At 47.9% G+C, this 17,971-nt stretch overlaps 1 protein-coding gene across 7 annotated transcripts in view; it reads left to right on the forward strand.

The window, feature by feature from the left end:
• The window catches only part of Unc93a (unc-93 homolog A), a 51,139-nt gene extending 38,430 nt beyond the window's left edge, over positions 1 to 12,709 (forward strand). For all 7 annotated transcript variants that reach the window (XM_074070409.1, XM_074070393.1, XM_074070417.1 and 4 more), the window contains 2 exons: positions 774 to 905; positions 11,626 to 12,709. In XM_074070409.1, coding sequence (XP_073926510.1) covers positions 774 to 905; positions 11,626 to 11,891 — 398 coding nt within the window. In that variant the 3' untranslated portion in view covers positions 11,892 to 12,709. The remainder of the gene's footprint in view (positions 1 to 773; positions 906 to 11,625) is intronic.
• The last annotated feature ends 5,262 nt before the right edge of the window (positions 12,710 to 17,971 follow it).

The following is a 17,971-nucleotide window of genomic DNA, read 5'->3' on the forward strand; positions in this document are numbered from 1 at the left end:
GCCTGTAGGGCTGAGGCTGTGCCCGTGGCCTCCTATTGCATCTTCCATTGCCCTGTGAGGTGGATGTGCCCATGTACAGCTGAGGACATTGAGGGGCAGGGTGTAGAGTGACCCGCCCAGGTCCCCGGCCTTGGTGGATGCTATGGAATGCTGAGGCTCCCTTATGGTTTCCGGTGGGTTTTAGCTGTCCTTGTCACCAGATTCTCGATACCACGGCACTGCAGACTAAGTCATGGAGCCAAGATTATGGCCCCTGAGCACAATGTCCCAAAGTTCCAGCTCAGATGTCATTGCCCAGGTGGCTCTTTGTCCTCCCTCCTAGTCCCCACACTGTTTGGAGGCAGGGCTCACACTATGTGCACACCCCTCCCTGCCCTCCAGCCATGCAGCAGGGGCCCATAGGGCTCACCCTAATGAGAAAGCCCTTCTTGCTTCACGTTGGGTCCTCGTGGCTCAGGGCACCTACAGGCCCAGCCACGATTCCCAAGACCCAGCATGCTGAGGCAGCTGGAGAGCAAGGACCCACTGGTTGACACCACCAGTTGTGTGGAGTGGTGATGACCTGAAGCTGGTCACACACAAGTGCCAGTTTACAGGCAAATGCCACTGGTCCTGAACCATTCTCTTTCAAAGCACTGTACAGAAATGTTACCTAGGCAGGGAGCAAAGAGTAAAGGTGGTCGTTCCTCCTGTGTGGGCTCTCTGAGGCCCTGGCTATCTTAGGTTGTGTGACAGTGGCCAACTCACTGTCCTGTCTTCCTCGCTCTGAACAGGTGCAGCCACTCACCTCTCCTGCATCATTGCCCTCCTGCTGTGGCACCCTCGATCCTCCCAGATGGCTGTTTTCTTCCTTCTCCCTGGCCTCTGGGGCCTCTCGGATGCAGTGTGGCAGACGCAGAACAATGGTGAGTGCCCAGCATAAGTCCACAGAACCTTGGTTTCTCATAGTCCACCACCTGGGCAGGTGGCAGGTCAGTGGGCAGCTGTCAGTGTAGATACCAGGATGTGTATGGCCAGCAGAGCTTCTGTAAGAATCCAAGGCACATTGCCAGTGGACGTGTGAGGGGGATGAGACAGGCAGGCCATAAGGACATTAGGTGACTCTGGGCCTGAAATACCTTCTCTGAGCTGGCATTCTAATCCATGATGCAAAAGAAGGGTAAGTTGGGGATGGGGACACCTAGTCAGCATGGGGTGTCCCCTGGAGTGCTCAGCAGCCATGCACAGAAAGAGAAGGAACAGGAGAGAGAAATTTCCAGAGCAGCCCAGATAAGGGTACCAGGAGATCAGAATGTGGACCACCCAATGTCCTCTGAGACATGAGGTCACTGAGATGGTGAGAGAGACACAGAGGAGAGGAGGCACTGGTGGGGCAGAGCTTAGTGCTGCTGCTATTGGGACAGGGCTGTTGGAATCCAAAGTGGAGGTGACAAGTCCAGGCACAGCCTGTAATGGGGATTGTGACTCCTTGTGCTGATCTTGGAGGCAAGGCTGATGGGAGGAAGTTCAAACAACAGGAGACACAGGTCAAACTCTTCGCCCAGTAAGTGATATTACCAAGAAGCCAGGGGAGGCCAGTGGCCAGGGGTGTGGCTGGAGACTGGAGACCAGAAGATGGGGCATCCCCATGGGCTGTGCGACACCAGGGAGACCTGCGGGAACCAGTGGGGAGGGCAGCAGTGCGATGAGGTGGTAGAAATGCCTGAGTCTTCTGTGCTGGCTGGGTGGCTGTGCTTTCTTCAATGAGAGGAGCCTAGAGGGGCTCAAAGGAAGACACTAGGAGAGAATGAAGTGGGGTGTCAGGTGGATGGCATCGGTGGTTGGATGGGTGGCGGGTAGGCATTTGAGCTGTAGCTGAAATGACAGGGATGAGGGCCCAGGTGGGAGTCTTCATCCTTGAATGTCCCACAAGCCACATGAAGGTCCTGGAGGTGTCTGAAGCCCAGGCAGGCAAGTGCTCTTCATTTGGCAGGTCTTGGTGAGGTGGGACCAAAGGGGCTCCTCCAGAAGGATGTGACTCAGAAGAGACCCTCCTCCCTGAGGCAGCACCACTGCACGCTTGCCCAGGACACACTCAGGATTAGAAACTGGATAAAGAAAACCCACAAATTAGCTAGAGGCCAGGACTACCCTCTGCTTTCTGAAGCGCACATCACCTCATGGTTCAGACTGATTTGTCCAGGGCTGTTGCTGCTCAGAATCACAATGCCTGTCACAGGGCAGCTGGGAACGGAAGCCTTGGAAACCCCCTTCAGCATTGGGTCTTTTCTGCTGCCTCAGTAATGCAGGTAGTGTTAGTGAAGATTACCGAGATGATGACAGATGTGTGTTTCGTTGGTGTCTTAATCTGGTTTATTAGGATCAAGGTCAATAGTCTGAAATATTCATAGGCTGGGCTGCAATATTGCTTAACAGAACAAATATGGACTCAGTGGGGTTTGGGGAAAAATTGGAAACTCACTTTAGCTCTTCTTGGCAGTGCAGAGTTATAAAATAGCTGTATGGCACATCACCTAGGAATCCTATAAGCACCAGAGAGAGTTCATGTCACCACTGTACGAAGGTCTGAGACACCCAGTGTTTTACACTCAACACACACAGGAGGTCCAACTGCCTACAAAGTGGACTGCCCTCTCTGAACTCATGGAATTTTCAAAGTCATTTACAAAAGTAGAGAAAGCAATGAGGGTGCACATCCCCACAATATTCGCTACGGTAGCTGTCTACCGGTTTAAAATGATTGCAGTGAAATGTCTGGCTTTCCTTCTCTCGGAGATGTGGGAATAGCTGCTTCCTTCCCTCTTACCGTGGGCATAAAACACTCTCAGGTAAAGTGAGCTTTTGTCAAATTGAGCAGTTACCTAAGACCCAAGACCCAAGAAGTAGCAAGAATATTCAAGTCCAGTGAGTGATCTGAGCATGAATCAAAGATGGGGATTTAAAGTGAAATCACCCTACCTTTTTGTACAGGTAAGTTTTTTCCAAGACAAAAAAGCTGTGGGGGACACAGATGTCTTTGGGAGTGCATGCTCGCTCACAGTCATCTGAGTGAGGAGGCATTTTGATGCTGAATCTTGCAGCTGGCTCCCCAGAGCTTCCTCAGAATTTGCACCACATCCGGGCACATTACGAAGTCTCTATTGTCTGTTCCTTTTAGAAGCTGGGAAGTGTGTGAAACTTGGGCCACATCTCAAGAACAGTGCTGTCTCATTTTTGTCTTTTTAAATCGCAAGTAGGATTTCTAAGCCTCTTCTCTCCGAGTGTGTGCTTTTCTTTAAGAAAAGATGTGGCCATGTTCTTTCCTAATTAATAGAATTGGATAAGCTCTCTGACCCTCTTTTTCAGGCGTTAGTGCTCATCACCTTCTCCGCTTAGCAGTTGCCAGAGGAGTTTTGCACTGCCCCCCTCCTGGGGCAGGTGTGTGGAGTCACTGATGGACACCCCATCAGGCTCCGCGAATGCCCTCTGCCTCCCAGCAGCAGGTCTGCACAGGGCTCCATGCCCACAGCTAATGAGGATGGGTGCAGTTGCCATAGCAACCCTCAGGTGCACTGTGCTGCGTTTAAGACACAGACTGTCTCCTCTAAAAATACGCTTTGCCCTGTTAGCTGCTGAAGGGCTGTTTTCAGGTTCAACACCTGATTTCTCCTGAGGGCCCTGTCTTTTCACACCATGTGAGACTGCTTGACCGCCCATCCACCTCCTCTCATCCAAGGACTAGAGTCAGCGTCTCGGTCACTTCAACCCTGTGTCCCCTGATTAGGTGAGGCAGATGGGTCAGACTGAGAGCAGGGCACTTTTCTTGTTAAGTAAACTTTTTAGTTTGGAGTAATCTATTTACAGAGAAGCAGCAAAGACAGTACAGAGTCCTTACAGAGTCCAGCTCAGTTCCTTCACCCTAAGCATCTTACATAACCACACAACCAGGCAGCACTGGTCAACACCAGGACACGGGTGCATTGCAGCTTACAAAGTGCAGAGGTGACTGGGATTTCCCCAGGTTTCAACCGGTGTCCTGCCATTGCCCAGGATCACATGCTGGGTTTGGTGCTGCATGGAGCTGCTGAGTCTCCTTACCTGTCTGTCTAGTTAATGCTGGTGCGGACACCGCCTCCTTTGGACTGGCTTGATCCACAGAAGTTCCCAAGAGGGCAGGTGGTCCCCAGACCTCTGTCCTCTGCCTTCTGGAAAGGCAGCTCTGGCTATAACATTCTGATCCTTGGGCTTCTCCTGGCTCAGGTCCAGCTTCTTCCACACCTGCTTCAGGCCTCCCTCTGGGCTCCAGCTCCTCCATCTTGGAGCCCCTCCTGCATCCCAGCACATCCAGAGTCATTTTAAATGTAAGTTAGCAGACGCTCTGAACCTTGTGCCCCTGTCTGGATTGACTCACTAGGGCCGATTCCAGAATCACACTGGAAGAACATCAAGCTCTTTATTTGGCATAAAGTGCAAAAGAGGCCCAGAAAGTTTAGGAGCCCATGGCCACGTAAGGTGTGGAACTGGATTTGTGGAGGCCAGAATGTGATCAGGAGAGAGGGAGTTGAGTCCCCTTCCTTGTCTTAGAGCACCGTGATTTCCAGTCACCACCACACAATCTAAACCCCATCTTGAAATCTTTGAAAGACCCAAGCGATAACCAGAATGTGAGCTTGGAATCAGAGTTACCCATATGGCTGGCCATGCGTGAAGCCTAGTGCATTTCCTAGGCAGCACTGCCTCAGCTCAGAGCATGCTGTCTGTCCGTCATCTGCACTGTAGCCACTGCCCTGAGTTGGGTTCCTTCCTTGGAACCTTGCTTTGAGTCCAGTTGTCAGAGTCACCCTCAGAGGGGGAGAGGAGGTCTCTAGGGCATCCTGAGGAGCCTGTCACTGATGCTCTTGGGTCACCTCATGGATGCTCTGACAAGAAGAGGTTCACCTTCCCAGAGCCTTATGATCTTCCTGCTCCCAGACACACAAGCGCAGTTTCGGGTGCAAATGGCACAGCTCCAAGTGGAGAGCGCCTGCTATCACAGAGTTGTGAGAGGAATGGAAGACGTAAAGGGCATCACGTTAGAACTTGGCAGTAGCTGGAAAATCAGAATATGAGTCATTTGGTATAAAAGCCAATTATTGAGCAAGAACGTCTGCTTTTTGCGGATGGAGTGGTTCAAGTGGTAAGAGCACCTGCCTAGCAAGCCTGAGACCCTGAATTCAAACCCCAGTGCTGCAGAAAAGAATATCTGCTTTTCAAAACTTTCTTTAGATTCAGAGATCTTTAAATTAAAAAAAAAGAGAACTTTCAGATGGGCCTCCATGTTCCCTGCAGGACAGGCCATAGCTGGGCTGCTGGTGTTCCTGTGCCCACCCAGGATTGGGAGAGAGCTCACCTGGAAGCAAGTGACTTTGTCACCTGGCACTTCTTCTTCTAGGATTGAGTCCCTCTCTCAGTGACATCACATCATCTACTTGCCTGAGAGGGATGGTGGCCCCCCTCCTGGGACCCTCCCACTGTCCACAGACTACTGGGGAAACAAAAGCCACACAGCCCTGGATACTGACTTTCCAGGCAGATTTTGGTGCCTCATTACTGGCCCCAAACCACTCACCTTACTGTGACCCCACTCATGGCGGGAGGTCACCTGCACCAGCTGCCTTGTCCTTCCCCACACATGGCAAGGGGGCCTGGGGTTCTCAAAGCTCCCATCTTCTAACCACCCCAGCCCTCCTAAGCAGGGTGGGCAGGGTTTGAGTGCTCTCTCAGACTGTGTTAGGAACTGGGGAATTAAAAAAAAAATTATAAGAAATTGTTTCTGTTCTGAGAACTTACAAAGCCCACAGTCTACAGGCGTTTGGAGAAGACCATGTTCCTGGAGCCAGGTTCAACGCTTTCAAGCTCCAAGGCCACGAGCACACACCCAGCAGCCCCTGAGAGCCAGGCCCCCGGGGGCCCTCTCTTTGACCTCTTTGCCTCGTCCTGGGAAGAGTACAGTGATGGAGGTGATGGCAAAGTGGGAAGTCATCTCCACAGTGGGACTGACTGTGCCATGGGTCACAGCATACACACACCTCCCACTGTGGACGGCCCTCCCCAGCACAGTGACACAGGAGCCCAGGTGGTGGCAGCTCCTCCATGGGGTCACTGTCCAGCCTGAGTGAGCAGCAGGGATTGGGGTGATCCAATGCTGGTACAGCCTCCCCTCCTCATGTCAGGGAATAAGGAGGAGGGGGAGAAGGAGTTGAATCCTGCAGGCCACGGGAAGAGACCACTGTCTGTGGGTCTAGGTTTCAGTTTTTCTCCATTAAGTATAATGCTGGCTGTAGGTTTTCCATATATAGCTTTTATAATGTTGAGGAACTTTCCTTCTATTCCTAGTTTTCTTAGAGCTTTTATCATGAAATGGTGTTGGATCTTATCAAAGGCTTTTTCTGCATCTATTGAGATGATCATTTGGTTTTTGTCTTTGCTTCTGTTAATGTGGTTTATTCCATTTATTGATTTTCGTATGTTGAACCACCCCTGCATCCCTGGGATGAAGCCTACTTGGTTGTGGTGAATAATCTTTTTGATGTGTTGTTGAATTCGGTTTGCCATTATTTTATTGAGGATTTTTGCATCAATGTTCATTAAGGAGATTGGCCTATAGTTCTCCTTTTTGGAGGTGTCTTTGCCTGGTTTTGGGATAAGTGTAATACTGGCTTCATAAAATGCGTTTGGCAGTTTTCCTTCCCTTTCTATTTCGTGGAACAGTTTAAGGAGGGTTGGTATCAGTTCTTCTTTAAAGGTCTGATAGAATTCAGCAGAGAATCCATCAGGTCCTGGACTTTTCTTTTTGGGGAGACTCTTGATTGCTGCTTCAATTACATTTTGTGTTATAGATCTATTCAGGTGATTAATTTCCTCTTGGTTCAGTTTTGGATGATCATATGTATCTAGAAATCTGTCCATTTCTTTAAGATTTTCAAATTTATTTGAATATAGGTTTTCGAAGTAGTCTCTGATGATTTCCTGGACTTCCATGGTGTTTGTTGTTATCTCCCCTTTTGCATTCCTGATTCTACTAATTTGGGTTTTTTCTCTCCTCATTTTAGTCAGGTTTGCCAGGGGTCTATCGATCTTGTTTATTTTTTCAAGGAACCAACTTTTTGTTTCATTAATTCTTTGTATGGTTTTTTGGTTTCTATTTTGTTGATTTTAGCTCTTATTTTTATTATTTCTCTCCTTCTATTTGTTTTGGGATTTGCTTGTTCTTGTTTTTCTAGGAGTTTGAGATGTATCATTAGGTCATTGATTTGGGATCTTTCAATCTTTTTAATATATGCACTCATGGCTATAAACTTTCCTCTCAGGACTGCCTTAGCTGTGTCCCATAGGTTCCGGTAGGTTGTGTTTTCGTTTTCATTGACTTCCAGGAACTTTTTAATTTCCTCTTTTATTTCATCAATGACCCATTGTTCATTAAGTAATGACTTATTCAGTTTCCAGCTGTTTGCATGTTTTTTGTCTTTACTTTTGTTGTTGAGTTCTGGTTTTATTGCATTGTGATCAGATAGAATGCATGGTATAATTTCTATTTTCTTATATTTGCTGAGGCTTGCTTTGTGCCCTGGGATATGATCTATTTTGAAGAAGGTTCCATGGGCTGCTGAGAAGAATGTATATTGTGTAGAAGTTGGATGAAATGTTCTGTAGACATCAAGTAGGTCCATTTGATCTATGGTATGTTTTAGATCTTGGATTTCTTTATTGATTTTTTGTTTGGATGACCTATCTATTGATGATAATGTGGTGTTAAAGTCTCCCACAACCACTGTGTTGGAGTTAATATGTGCTTTTAGGTCTTTCAGGGTATGTTTGATGAAATTGGGTGCATTGGCATTGGGTGCATATAGGTTGATAATTATTATTTCCTTTTGGTCTATTTCCCCTTTTATTAGTATGGAATGTCCTTCTTTATCTCGTTTGATCAATGTAGGTTTGAAGTCTACTTTGTCAGAGATAAGTATTGCTACTCCTGCCTGTTTTTGGGGGCCGTTGGCTTGGTAAATCTTTTTCCAGCCTTTCATCCTAAGCCTATGCTTATTTCTGTCAGTGAGATGGGTCTCCTGTAAGCAACAAATTGTTGGATCTTCCTTTTTAATCCATTTTGTCAAATGGCGCCTTTTGATGGGTGAATTAAGTCCATTAACATTAAGTGTTAGTCGCAGAGAAACTAAAGCAGATACCTTAAAAGTAACTGAGGCCAATAGGAGAAGGGGACCAGGAAGTAGAGAAAAGGTGAGATCAAGAAGAATTAACCTAGAAGGTAACACCCACGCACAGGAAATTAATGTGAGTCAACTCCCTGTATAGCTATCCTTATCTCAACCAGTAAAAACCCTTGTTCCTTCCTATTATTGCCTATACTCTCTCTACAACAAAATTAGAGATAAGGGCAAAATAGTCTCTGCTGGGTATTGAGGGGGTGGGGAGGAGAGGGAGGGGGCAGAGTGGGTGGTAAGGGAGGGGGTGGGGGCAGGGGGGAGAAATGACCCAAGCCTTGTATGCACATATAAATAATTAAAAAAAACATTAAGTGTTAGTACTGATAGGTATGTGGTGATTCCTGTCATTTAGTTGTCTTAGTTGTTTGAAGGTTTGATTGTGTGTACCTAACTTGATGTTACTCTCTACTTTCTTGCTTTTTCTTTTCCTGTAGTTTGGTGCTGCCTGTCTTTTTATGGTTATGTTGGGTTTCACTTTCTGTGTGCAGAATCCCTTGAAGAATCTTTTGTAGTGGTGGCTTTGTGGTCACATATTGTTTTAGTTTTTGCTTATCATGGAAGACTTTTATTGCTCCATCTATTTTGAATGATAGTTTTGCTGGGTAGAATATCCTGGGGTTGAAGTGATTTTCATTCAGTGCCCGGAAGATCTCACCCCACGCTCTTCTTGCTTTTAATGTTTCGGTTGCGAAGTCTGCTGTGATTTTGATGGATTTGCCTTTGTATGCTATTTGTTTTTTCTCTCTTACAGCCTTCAATATTCTTTCCTTAGTTTCTGAACTTGTTGTTTTAATGATGATATGTCGTGGGGTAGTTCTGTTTTGATCTGGTCTGTTTGGTGTTCTGGAGACCTCTTGCATTTGTATGGGAATATCTTTCTCTAGATTTGGGAAATTTTCCATTATTATTTTGTTGAATATATTACGCATTCCCTTCACTTGCACCTCTTCTCCTTCTTTGATGCCCATGATTCTCAAGTTTGGTCTTTTGATGGAGTTGGTGAGTTCTTGCATTTTCTTTTCATAAGTCTTGAGTTGTTTAATTAATAGTTCTTCGGTTTTTCCTTTAATTACCATTTCATCTTTGAGTTCTGAGATTCTGTCTTCTGTTTGTTCTATTCTGCTGGATTGGCCTTCCCTTTTGTTTTGCAATTCTGTTTCATTCTTTTTTCTGAGGTTTTCCATATTCTGGGTCGTTTCCTCTTTAATGTTGTCTATTTTTGTCCTGAGTTCATTTACCTCCTTATTAATCATGTTCTCTGTTTCACTTTGGTGTTTATACAGTGCTTCTATGGTTTCCTTTATTTCTTCTTTTGCTTTTTCAAATTCTCTATTTTTGTTGTCTTGGAATTTCTTGAGTGTCTCCTGTACATTTTGGTTGACCCTATCCAATATCATCTCTATAAAATTCTCATTGAGTACCTGTAGTATGTCTTCTTTTAAATTATTCTTGTGGGCTTCATTGAGTTCTTTGGCATAGTTTATCTTCATTTTGTTGGAGTCTGAATCTGAGTATCTGTTTTCTTCATTTCCCTCTGGTTCCTGTACTAATTTTTTGCTGTGGGGAAACTGGTTTCCCTGTTTTTCCTGTCTTCCTGTCATTGTCCTTAGTGTTGTTATTGTCCCTGTATTGTGTGCAATTAAGTATTTTCTGGCTTGTAATAATAGCTCTTGTCCACGTCTTCCCAAGCCGTCTGGGCACTGGCGTCTGGCAGCGGCCCAGGGGCTCTCCTGGTTTCTCCATTCAACGTGAAGTGGAGATGCTCTGAGCAGGCTGGAGGTGTGGAGGGGTCAAAGTTTTGCCTCTTCTCAGTGGCCTTGCCTGCAAGGTGTGTCTCCAGCGTCTCTCCAAGATTTCACTTTAGGAGGCAAGCTTTCTGCTTCCTCCCTCTAGCCGCCATCTTGGAATCTCTGTCTGTGGGTCTAGGGATGGGAAGGAGGTAACAAAAAGACCAGGATGAAGTACTTAACAGGGCTGCCAGCAGACAGTGTGAAGTCCCTGTGGGGACTCTAGGGAGGACTCTAGGGAGAACAGTCTGCAGGAGCAGCTCAGTGGCTGAGAGTACTGCTGGAGAGGAGGTGAGGGCTGGTGGGAGAAGGAGCTGCCAGCCAGGACAGGCCTAGGGATCCAGCTGCTCAGGGAGGCCCTTGTGAATGCACACAAGGCTGGCCTCCCAGATGCACCTGCCACCCTGCAGTGTCATGGAGATGGGATTCTTGCAGCTCTCATCCAGGTCTATCAAAAACATTTGATACACAGTAACGGAGCAGACATGATTTCTCCAGAAGCATCTACCAGATGTTTGCCAAACAAATCCTACAGCCTGGGCCACTTACACATTCTCTGTCACAGTGGGGGCTGAGGTCTGTGATCAGAGCACAGGTAGGACTCTTTCTTGCCTTGCAGATGGTGTCTTCTCCCTGTATCCTTACACGACCTTCCCCTGACTCTGGTCCTGACCTTCTCTATTTGTAGGGACACCACTCACACGGACCAGGGCCCGCCGATGGCTTCATTCAGCGTGATGAGCTCAGTTAGACACTGTCTCCACAGGCAGCCTCCTTCTGAGCCAGTTAGCACTTCACCGTGGGAATCTGCAAGGGGTGCCATTCACCCACCACACAGACCAGGGCCTTTCTCTTCCAGCCTCAGGCAGCCATGGGAGGGTTTTTAACACTGGTCTGGCAAACTGGTTTAGTGAACACTGATTAACTGTTAACAGTTAGCTCTCATGCTAGGAGGCCCAGTTAGTTAACAGTAGTCTGGGTTGGGCCAGTGTAGTTGGCACTCATCCTGGGAGGCCAACTCCATCAGTCTTCACTGGGGCAAAGGTAGGAAGCTAGTGACACTGGTGGCTTGCTTGCCCAAACTCTTTTGCTCTTAAAGTCTTGGACTAGTCCCCCCAAAATGTGCAATTACTAGGTGACAATTAACGATAAACACATTTTAATAAAAATAAAAAATACCTGAGACACTAAAGGGGAAAAAATTTCTCAGGTTAGGAATAGTCCCAAACCAAGGCAATGCCTGGCCTGTCGAGGCCATCTAAGTGCTGGGAGGTGACGGGAGCCTCCCTACTAGGTTACTGTCCAACTTCCAGGACCTTCTCCACACGAAAGAACAAACCTCTGTCCCCCTGGGGGTCAAGTCTGTCTGTTTGTCTTTGGTCGTGGGCACTGGTGAGCGCCCCATCTAAGCAAGCCACCCTTCCACGCATCCTTTTGCTGTGAGGGGTGGGTGAGACTCCCATGCTGGACCTGAAGGAGAAAGGTCCAGGTTCGGGGGATGCAGGCTGTGGCCCAGCTACACCGTGTGCAGTGATAACTCTGTGGCCATGTTGGAGGTTTCATGCAGCACCCTCACTCCTGTCTCTCCTCTGCAGCTCTTTACGGCATTCTGTTTGAGAAGAGCAAGGAAGCTGCATTCGCCAACTACCGCCTGGGGGAAGCCCTGGGGTTCGTCATCGCCTTTGGATACAGCCCCTTCCTGTGCATCAGCACCAAGCTCTACATTCTCGCAGGCGTCCTGAGTCTGACCATGGTGGCTTACGGAGTAGTTGAGTACCTGGAATCCAGGGACACGGGCAAGGCCCTTGCTGAGGGAGAGACAAGCCATGCAGAGGAAGGAGAAGTACAAACGGAAATGTGAGGAACAGGCTGCAGCCAGGGACCCGGCGAGGGCCGCAGAGACATCTGAGGGTGCTCAGGACACACCTGCCTCTTCCCGGCACTTCATCAATTGCGGACATTCCGAAGACACTACATGATTTTACTTTTCGTGTAATTTTTTTATAGTCTGACACATTTCTAGTCCATCTTCCTAGCAACAGAGTTCAAGAGTATACATGAAGGGATCAGTTAATTTAATTTCAGGTATAAAAGAAACACGTTGGAATTTGCCTCAGGTCTCAAACTTCCCTTGTTTTTGTTCCTTGTTCAAGAATTGAAAGCTGCTCAAAATAACACCACCATAATTTTACTAACAAGTAAATTTTTAAACTTCTAAAACCACAAATTTTATAATCGGGTCCAGACAAGTGAACGTATGCCACAGAGTGACAAAGCCAAGTCTATGAGTCTTGACCCTTACCGAGGACATACTTCCAAATAAATGCAGTTATTTTATGAGCCAGCCACTTCCTCACCAAATACTTGCATTCTAAAGACTCACACAGGTCACATAAACAAATTGTCAGGTCAGCGATCGAGCACGGACCATTGCAAGTCATCAAGAATGATTTCAAATGAGACTGTCACCATGGTAAAGTCAGGCATGGCACAGCTTTGGAAATGTCATATGTCCGTCCTACAGTCACTGTCCGCATTCGTCATCCCACGTTCTCCTCTTCTTCATCATCTCTTTATTTTTTTTGAGACAGTCTCATATGTACCCCATGCTGGCCTTGAACTCTCAATTCACCTGCCTCAATCTCCCTAGTACCAGGATTACAGGTGTGTACCACTGTACCTTGCTTCCTGGTCATCTTTAACAGCTCCTATCAATGGCCAAGCTGTCCACCTCTCTTCCTCTGAGCCCTTCTCTCTCTGAGTCAGTCCCCTGGCACCTCTGACTCCTCTCATCTCCCGTGAGGTTTTGACTCTTCCTTTCCCCTTTCCTCCTTAGTTCTTGCTCCCAAGGCTCCCTCTGAACTTCTGTGAAGGTGGCTGCTCCTCTGTGCTTTGTTATGTTTATGTTTTAGTCTGAGCATCATCTGCTGGGACTTAAGCTTCCAGTGTCTAGTACGTAATTCTAGCAGCCACCCACTGTTTGTTGAGTGAAGAAAGGGTGTCAATAATTCAAAGGTCCATTAACACTTGCTTGGTCTCTCCATGAATTTCCAGCCTCCGTCACTCATCCATTCATATACTTCTCACTGCTCTCTGGGCCCCTGTGATGAATGCTGGCCCCTGTCTAAGATGTAATCATGACCTAATGCAGGCAGGAACCTTCCTTCCTCCAGTCAGGGTGGGCCAGGAGAGGACAGGCAGCGATCACACAAATACAAGCCACAGCTGTCAGGTAATGCTTCACAGCCTCTTCATGTCACTTGGCCAAACCGAGCCTGGCATTTTCCCCCAGTTTCTGTGATGCCTTTCTGCCTGTCTCCAGCTCAGCCTTCTTCCAGGTGTGTGGCACCAGTCTTGTGCATCCTCTTCCCACTTTCTGCTCCATCCATGGTACTTCTCACTTCCTGAGCTCCACTCTCTCAGAGGGCTCCTGACTCACTTCCTGAAGTTTCCTCCTTCCCCCCTATCCCAGGGTATTTAGGGAAAAGATCAGAGTGTGTTGTCCCAGGAGTCAGGGCCCAGAGACAGAGGGTGCACAAGCAACCCTAATTTTTATCGGACTTTCTAAGGAAGGCTGGGAGGAGCCTCTGTAGACATGGCCTGATGTGTGGGGTGGCTTGCAGTCAGACATTAGTAAGCCACACGGGATGTCCTGCCTTAAGAGACAGCATGGAGGTGTCCACAATCCCTCTCTCTGGCCTGTAGGTGTCTTTCTGATGGTCTGCGGTGGACACAGGAAAAAGAGGTGGAAGGTACACAGAAGGGCCCCGCTTGAACTCAGGCCCAGGGACCAATCTCCCCCAATTACCCTCTTCAGTTTAAGAAGCCAGGCAGAACAGAGAGCCTCGCTCTGTGCTCCTGAAAAGTTATTTATTTAAACAGATTGCCACCAGCTGCTGTTTCCGCCTGGTCTGTGGGTGAAGGCGGGATGATTGGGCCCTGTTTTCACATCATCACTGCCCAACTCACATGTGCCCATTTGGGAACATCGAATTGGAAGGAACCTTCAGAGTAAATCATTGAACCCTGCTCTTTCTGAGTATTCCCTCCAAAATGGGAATGTCCCTACTTTGTAAGGTAGAGCTAAAACCATGTGTTACTGTAAACCGCTGTGAGGCACTCTACTATGCACAACAGCCGTCCCCCAGAGGAGGCAAAGATCCAGTACTCGTTCGTTCGTGAATCCCTAAAGCACAAGGGAGTTCTGACAGCTTTGACTGGAGTCCATCGTCTGTCTTAACCCCGATGGCCTTTCTCCTGGGCACAGTGACACGCACGCACATTTAGTACTTGCTCACAGTGATCAATGAAGGCCTGACTCTCAAAAACACAGTGTATGTAACAATACCCTGTACCCATTTTCTAAACCAGGGATTATGTAAAAGAAAACTTAAATACAGAAATAAAAAAGTTAGGAGCCAATGGCTGTGCCAGTTACCCAGGCTGTGGCCAGTCTGCAGTTACTGTGACGTGCAGAGGTCAGCTGTGAGGTTACCTGCGCCCACTGCAAAAAGAGACAGGGGTCAGGGTCACCCAGTAGCCATGACTTGATGAAAGGAGACCTCCAAGGAGGTCAAAAGAGGTTAACCTTAAAATGTCAAAGGATTTTCATGGGGTGCCTGGCCCAAGGCCATGGGCGAGAGGCAGGGCCTCTCTTTGGACGGATGTCTTTGTGTGATTCGACAGCTGTGGTCTTTGCTGAACGCTGACTCCACGCTCACGCTTGAGCAAGGAGGCCGGAGGGTGGCTGTGGAGCGAGTCAGGCCTCATCATTTTCTGTGCATCCTCCCTGAGACTAGAACCTTCTACCCACAGCCTGGGCTTCACGCTGTCACGGAGCCTGCCCCGTGAAGTGAGGGAGGTAAAGCACTTGAAGAATTTTATTGCAGTGAGAGAGACGACAAAACATGCACTCCAGGCAAGAGTTTAAAGGACTGAGACAGGGGACAAGCTTTTTCCAGGTTACTTTTGCTTCCCGAGTCAGTGTCCAGGCCCAAGTTCAAACTGCTTGCTGGACCCCATCCCATCTCCTTCCAGAATGTTCTCTCACAAGCTCACTGTCCACCTTCTCCCAGGCCCGGGGGCAGATGGCACAAGGGGGAAGAGCGTATCTGAACCCAGAGAGCCTCAGCCACACACTTTTCCCCTTCCTTCCCTCTAGGGTTAGCACGCTGGGGGCCCAGAGAATCCAGAAAGAACGATTTTGCCGTGGAGTGGTGGATGTGAGCCTGGGGAGGTTGGTGTGAAGGGTCTGCCACCCCTCCTAGCCCCTGAGGTCACCTGGGTGGGGCTCTCCATGTCAGCGCCAGAGCCAGCAGTGGAGCCCCTGGTGGGCAGGGGCTGTCACCGCAGTCTCCGCAAATGTGCTCAGGGAACGGGTCCTGCTGGAGAGCACAAGCACCCACGTGAGCTTCTGCCGGTGGAGATGTTCCCAGTCCATGCTTCCTTTGGATCAGGCTTTAGTTATCATCTCTTTCACGAGGGAAAAGACTCACAGCTCCTTCACCTCCAGTCCCTGACCTCCTTGGCCAATCCATTTAAACAGAAACCTACCCAGACTGTCCCAGCAGGCCACCTGGGGAGGCAAAACCTGTCACTTAGGTATACAGAAAAGACTAAAAAGACCATCCATCCACTTTGCTTTCTCTATGTCTGTCACCAGCGTTTCTATATAACACAAAGCGCTCCTGCCTAAAGAAGAGTTCTGTATTTCCAATTCTGCCAGTGCAGGGCTTTCTTCATCTCCAGTTAGTGCCCTGAAGGGTCATCAGCCATCCAGTAGCAACATTTCAAATGTGACATCAAATCAGAAGGATTTACCTGAACAGCTAAGTGCACCTGTGAGCCCAAGAGTTGAATAGATAATGCAGCCGACAGCCACTTGTAGTTACCATGCAGCCAGTGTCCATGGGCAAACTTGGTGAACTTCGAGGACATGACATCCCTGAGAGAAGGAAATCTCAGATAATGGGCAGTAGATATGGAGCCACCATGGCTAGTTCCCCTTTGGAAGAGGAGGTGTTCTCTGTCACTGTCTTTCTTACCTCCAGCCTGGCCTGGCTCCCCTCTGGCTCCACTCCAAGTCCTGGTTTTATTGAAACCAACACTTCTGAGACTTAATCCTGCTTGTTCTGCTTCCACCCCTAACCCAAACCAATACTGAGCAGGCCCGTTTTTCCCCCAAATCATTCTTGTCACACAGGAAAAGCGACTAATAAACAAATGTGGGATGAATTTATTCCTTTAGTCAATGAACACTTACTGCTAAACACCAGGTATTGTTTCACGTGTTCTATGAAGCAAGTGGACAAAACAGCAAAATTTTCTTCTTAGCAATTTCTGCTCTACACAAAGAGTGTGTCATCAGTCAGGGGAACATCAGCATTGGGAAGAGCAGTAAAATTGGGCCAGTGTATCAAGACGGATGACCGTGTAGCTACTGTGTAGGATGCAAGAGGAGCACAGAACAACCAGAAGGACAGGAACAGTTAGGTACACGTGAGTCACCGATAGTGGAGGTGGCCCAGGGTCCACAGTGTCTGCAGTACAGTGTGTGAGGAACTGGATTTACACATGCATCAGTCACCAAGTCACTCTTAAGAACCCCCAGATCTCCTCCCCTTGCCTACCCCTTGCTATAAACACCCATCCAAACCAAGGCACTGGTGCTCTTGAGCTACAGGTACTGCTTTTAAGCCACCTTGCTCAGAGCCGGTTCCCTCTTCCTTGGGGAATGAACTTCCTGTTCTCTCTCTCAGTAAAACTCTGCTACCACCTTGCAGTCTGTGTATCTCTGTCAAATTCTTTGTCTGGAATGCTAAGGACTTGTGATCTTCTTGACCGGAGTCTTCTGAGGTCACCACTGGTAATATTTTTGGTGAGTCAGCCAGATGGTGAAGCCCCTCCTCACAATGCCATTTCTGTGCCTGCTTTCATGGGGACTTTTCACCTTCACTTTCCTTATTTAGCTTGGTCACCTGGCTCATCTTTCTGATAAAAATACTGTAATTTGCTGGAAGCCCAGAAACAAGACTGGACACAGCCTTTGGAGGCAGGCAAAAGAAATTAGTGGGGCAATGTATGTCCAGAGCCAGAGACGTCAGGGGAAACTGGCGTCAGCCCCATTCTCCCCTGACAGGACTTCCAGGAAGGAAGGCCCAAGGGCTCTTGGAGTTCCAGTCTCATCACTTCTCTCTCTTCTTATTATTCTTTTCTTAATGCTTTTAAATAACACCAGCTTATTATCTTACAGTTTTGGGGGTCAGAAGTCTGAATGGGTCTTACAGGATGAAATCCACTGTTGTTAGAGCTGCTTTATTTCCGGTGACTCTAGGAAAGAATCTGTTTCGTGTCTTTCCACCTTCTGGAAGCCACCTGCATTCCTCGGCTCAGGGTCCTTTCTGCTCAGTTAAAGCACATCCCCATCCTCTATTCTTGTTACAATTCCTGTCTGGCTCTCCTGCCTCCCACTTTCCCTTATAAGAAGCCTGATGATTACACTGGGCCCACCAAGATTATCTGGGACAACCTCTCCATCTCCAGCTCCTTCATTTAATCACTCCCGTGCTTAAGATGTAAGGTAACAAGTGCTTGGGTTCTAGAGATCCGGATGTGGAGACTTTTGGTGGGGGAGGTGTTATTCTGTCTACCACACATCAGTTCTTGTTTCTTCTTCTTTCTCTCTTTCCTACTCTACCAAGACACTTATGGCTTCAAGTAACAGAGATGTCAGGAAAACGGTGGCTTCGCTGAGGTATGTTAAAGGCTCAGATAACTGGGTTTCCAGAAGAAGAATGAGGCTGCAAGTCATCAGTGTCATCATGGATCATGGTTCTTTCCAGCCCTCCAGTCTGCTCTCTGCAGTATTAGATCCATCCTAAGTCTGGTTTCTTGAGTGATCAAGCAATGGTCACCAGTAGACACTGAAGTTGAAAACCTATT

This window comes from Castor canadensis, chromosome 1 (assembly GCF_047511655.1).
Source record: "Castor canadensis chromosome 1, mCasCan1.hap1v2, whole genome shotgun sequence".
Classification (NCBI taxonomy): Eukaryota; Metazoa; Chordata; class Mammalia; order Rodentia; family Castoridae; genus Castor; species Castor canadensis.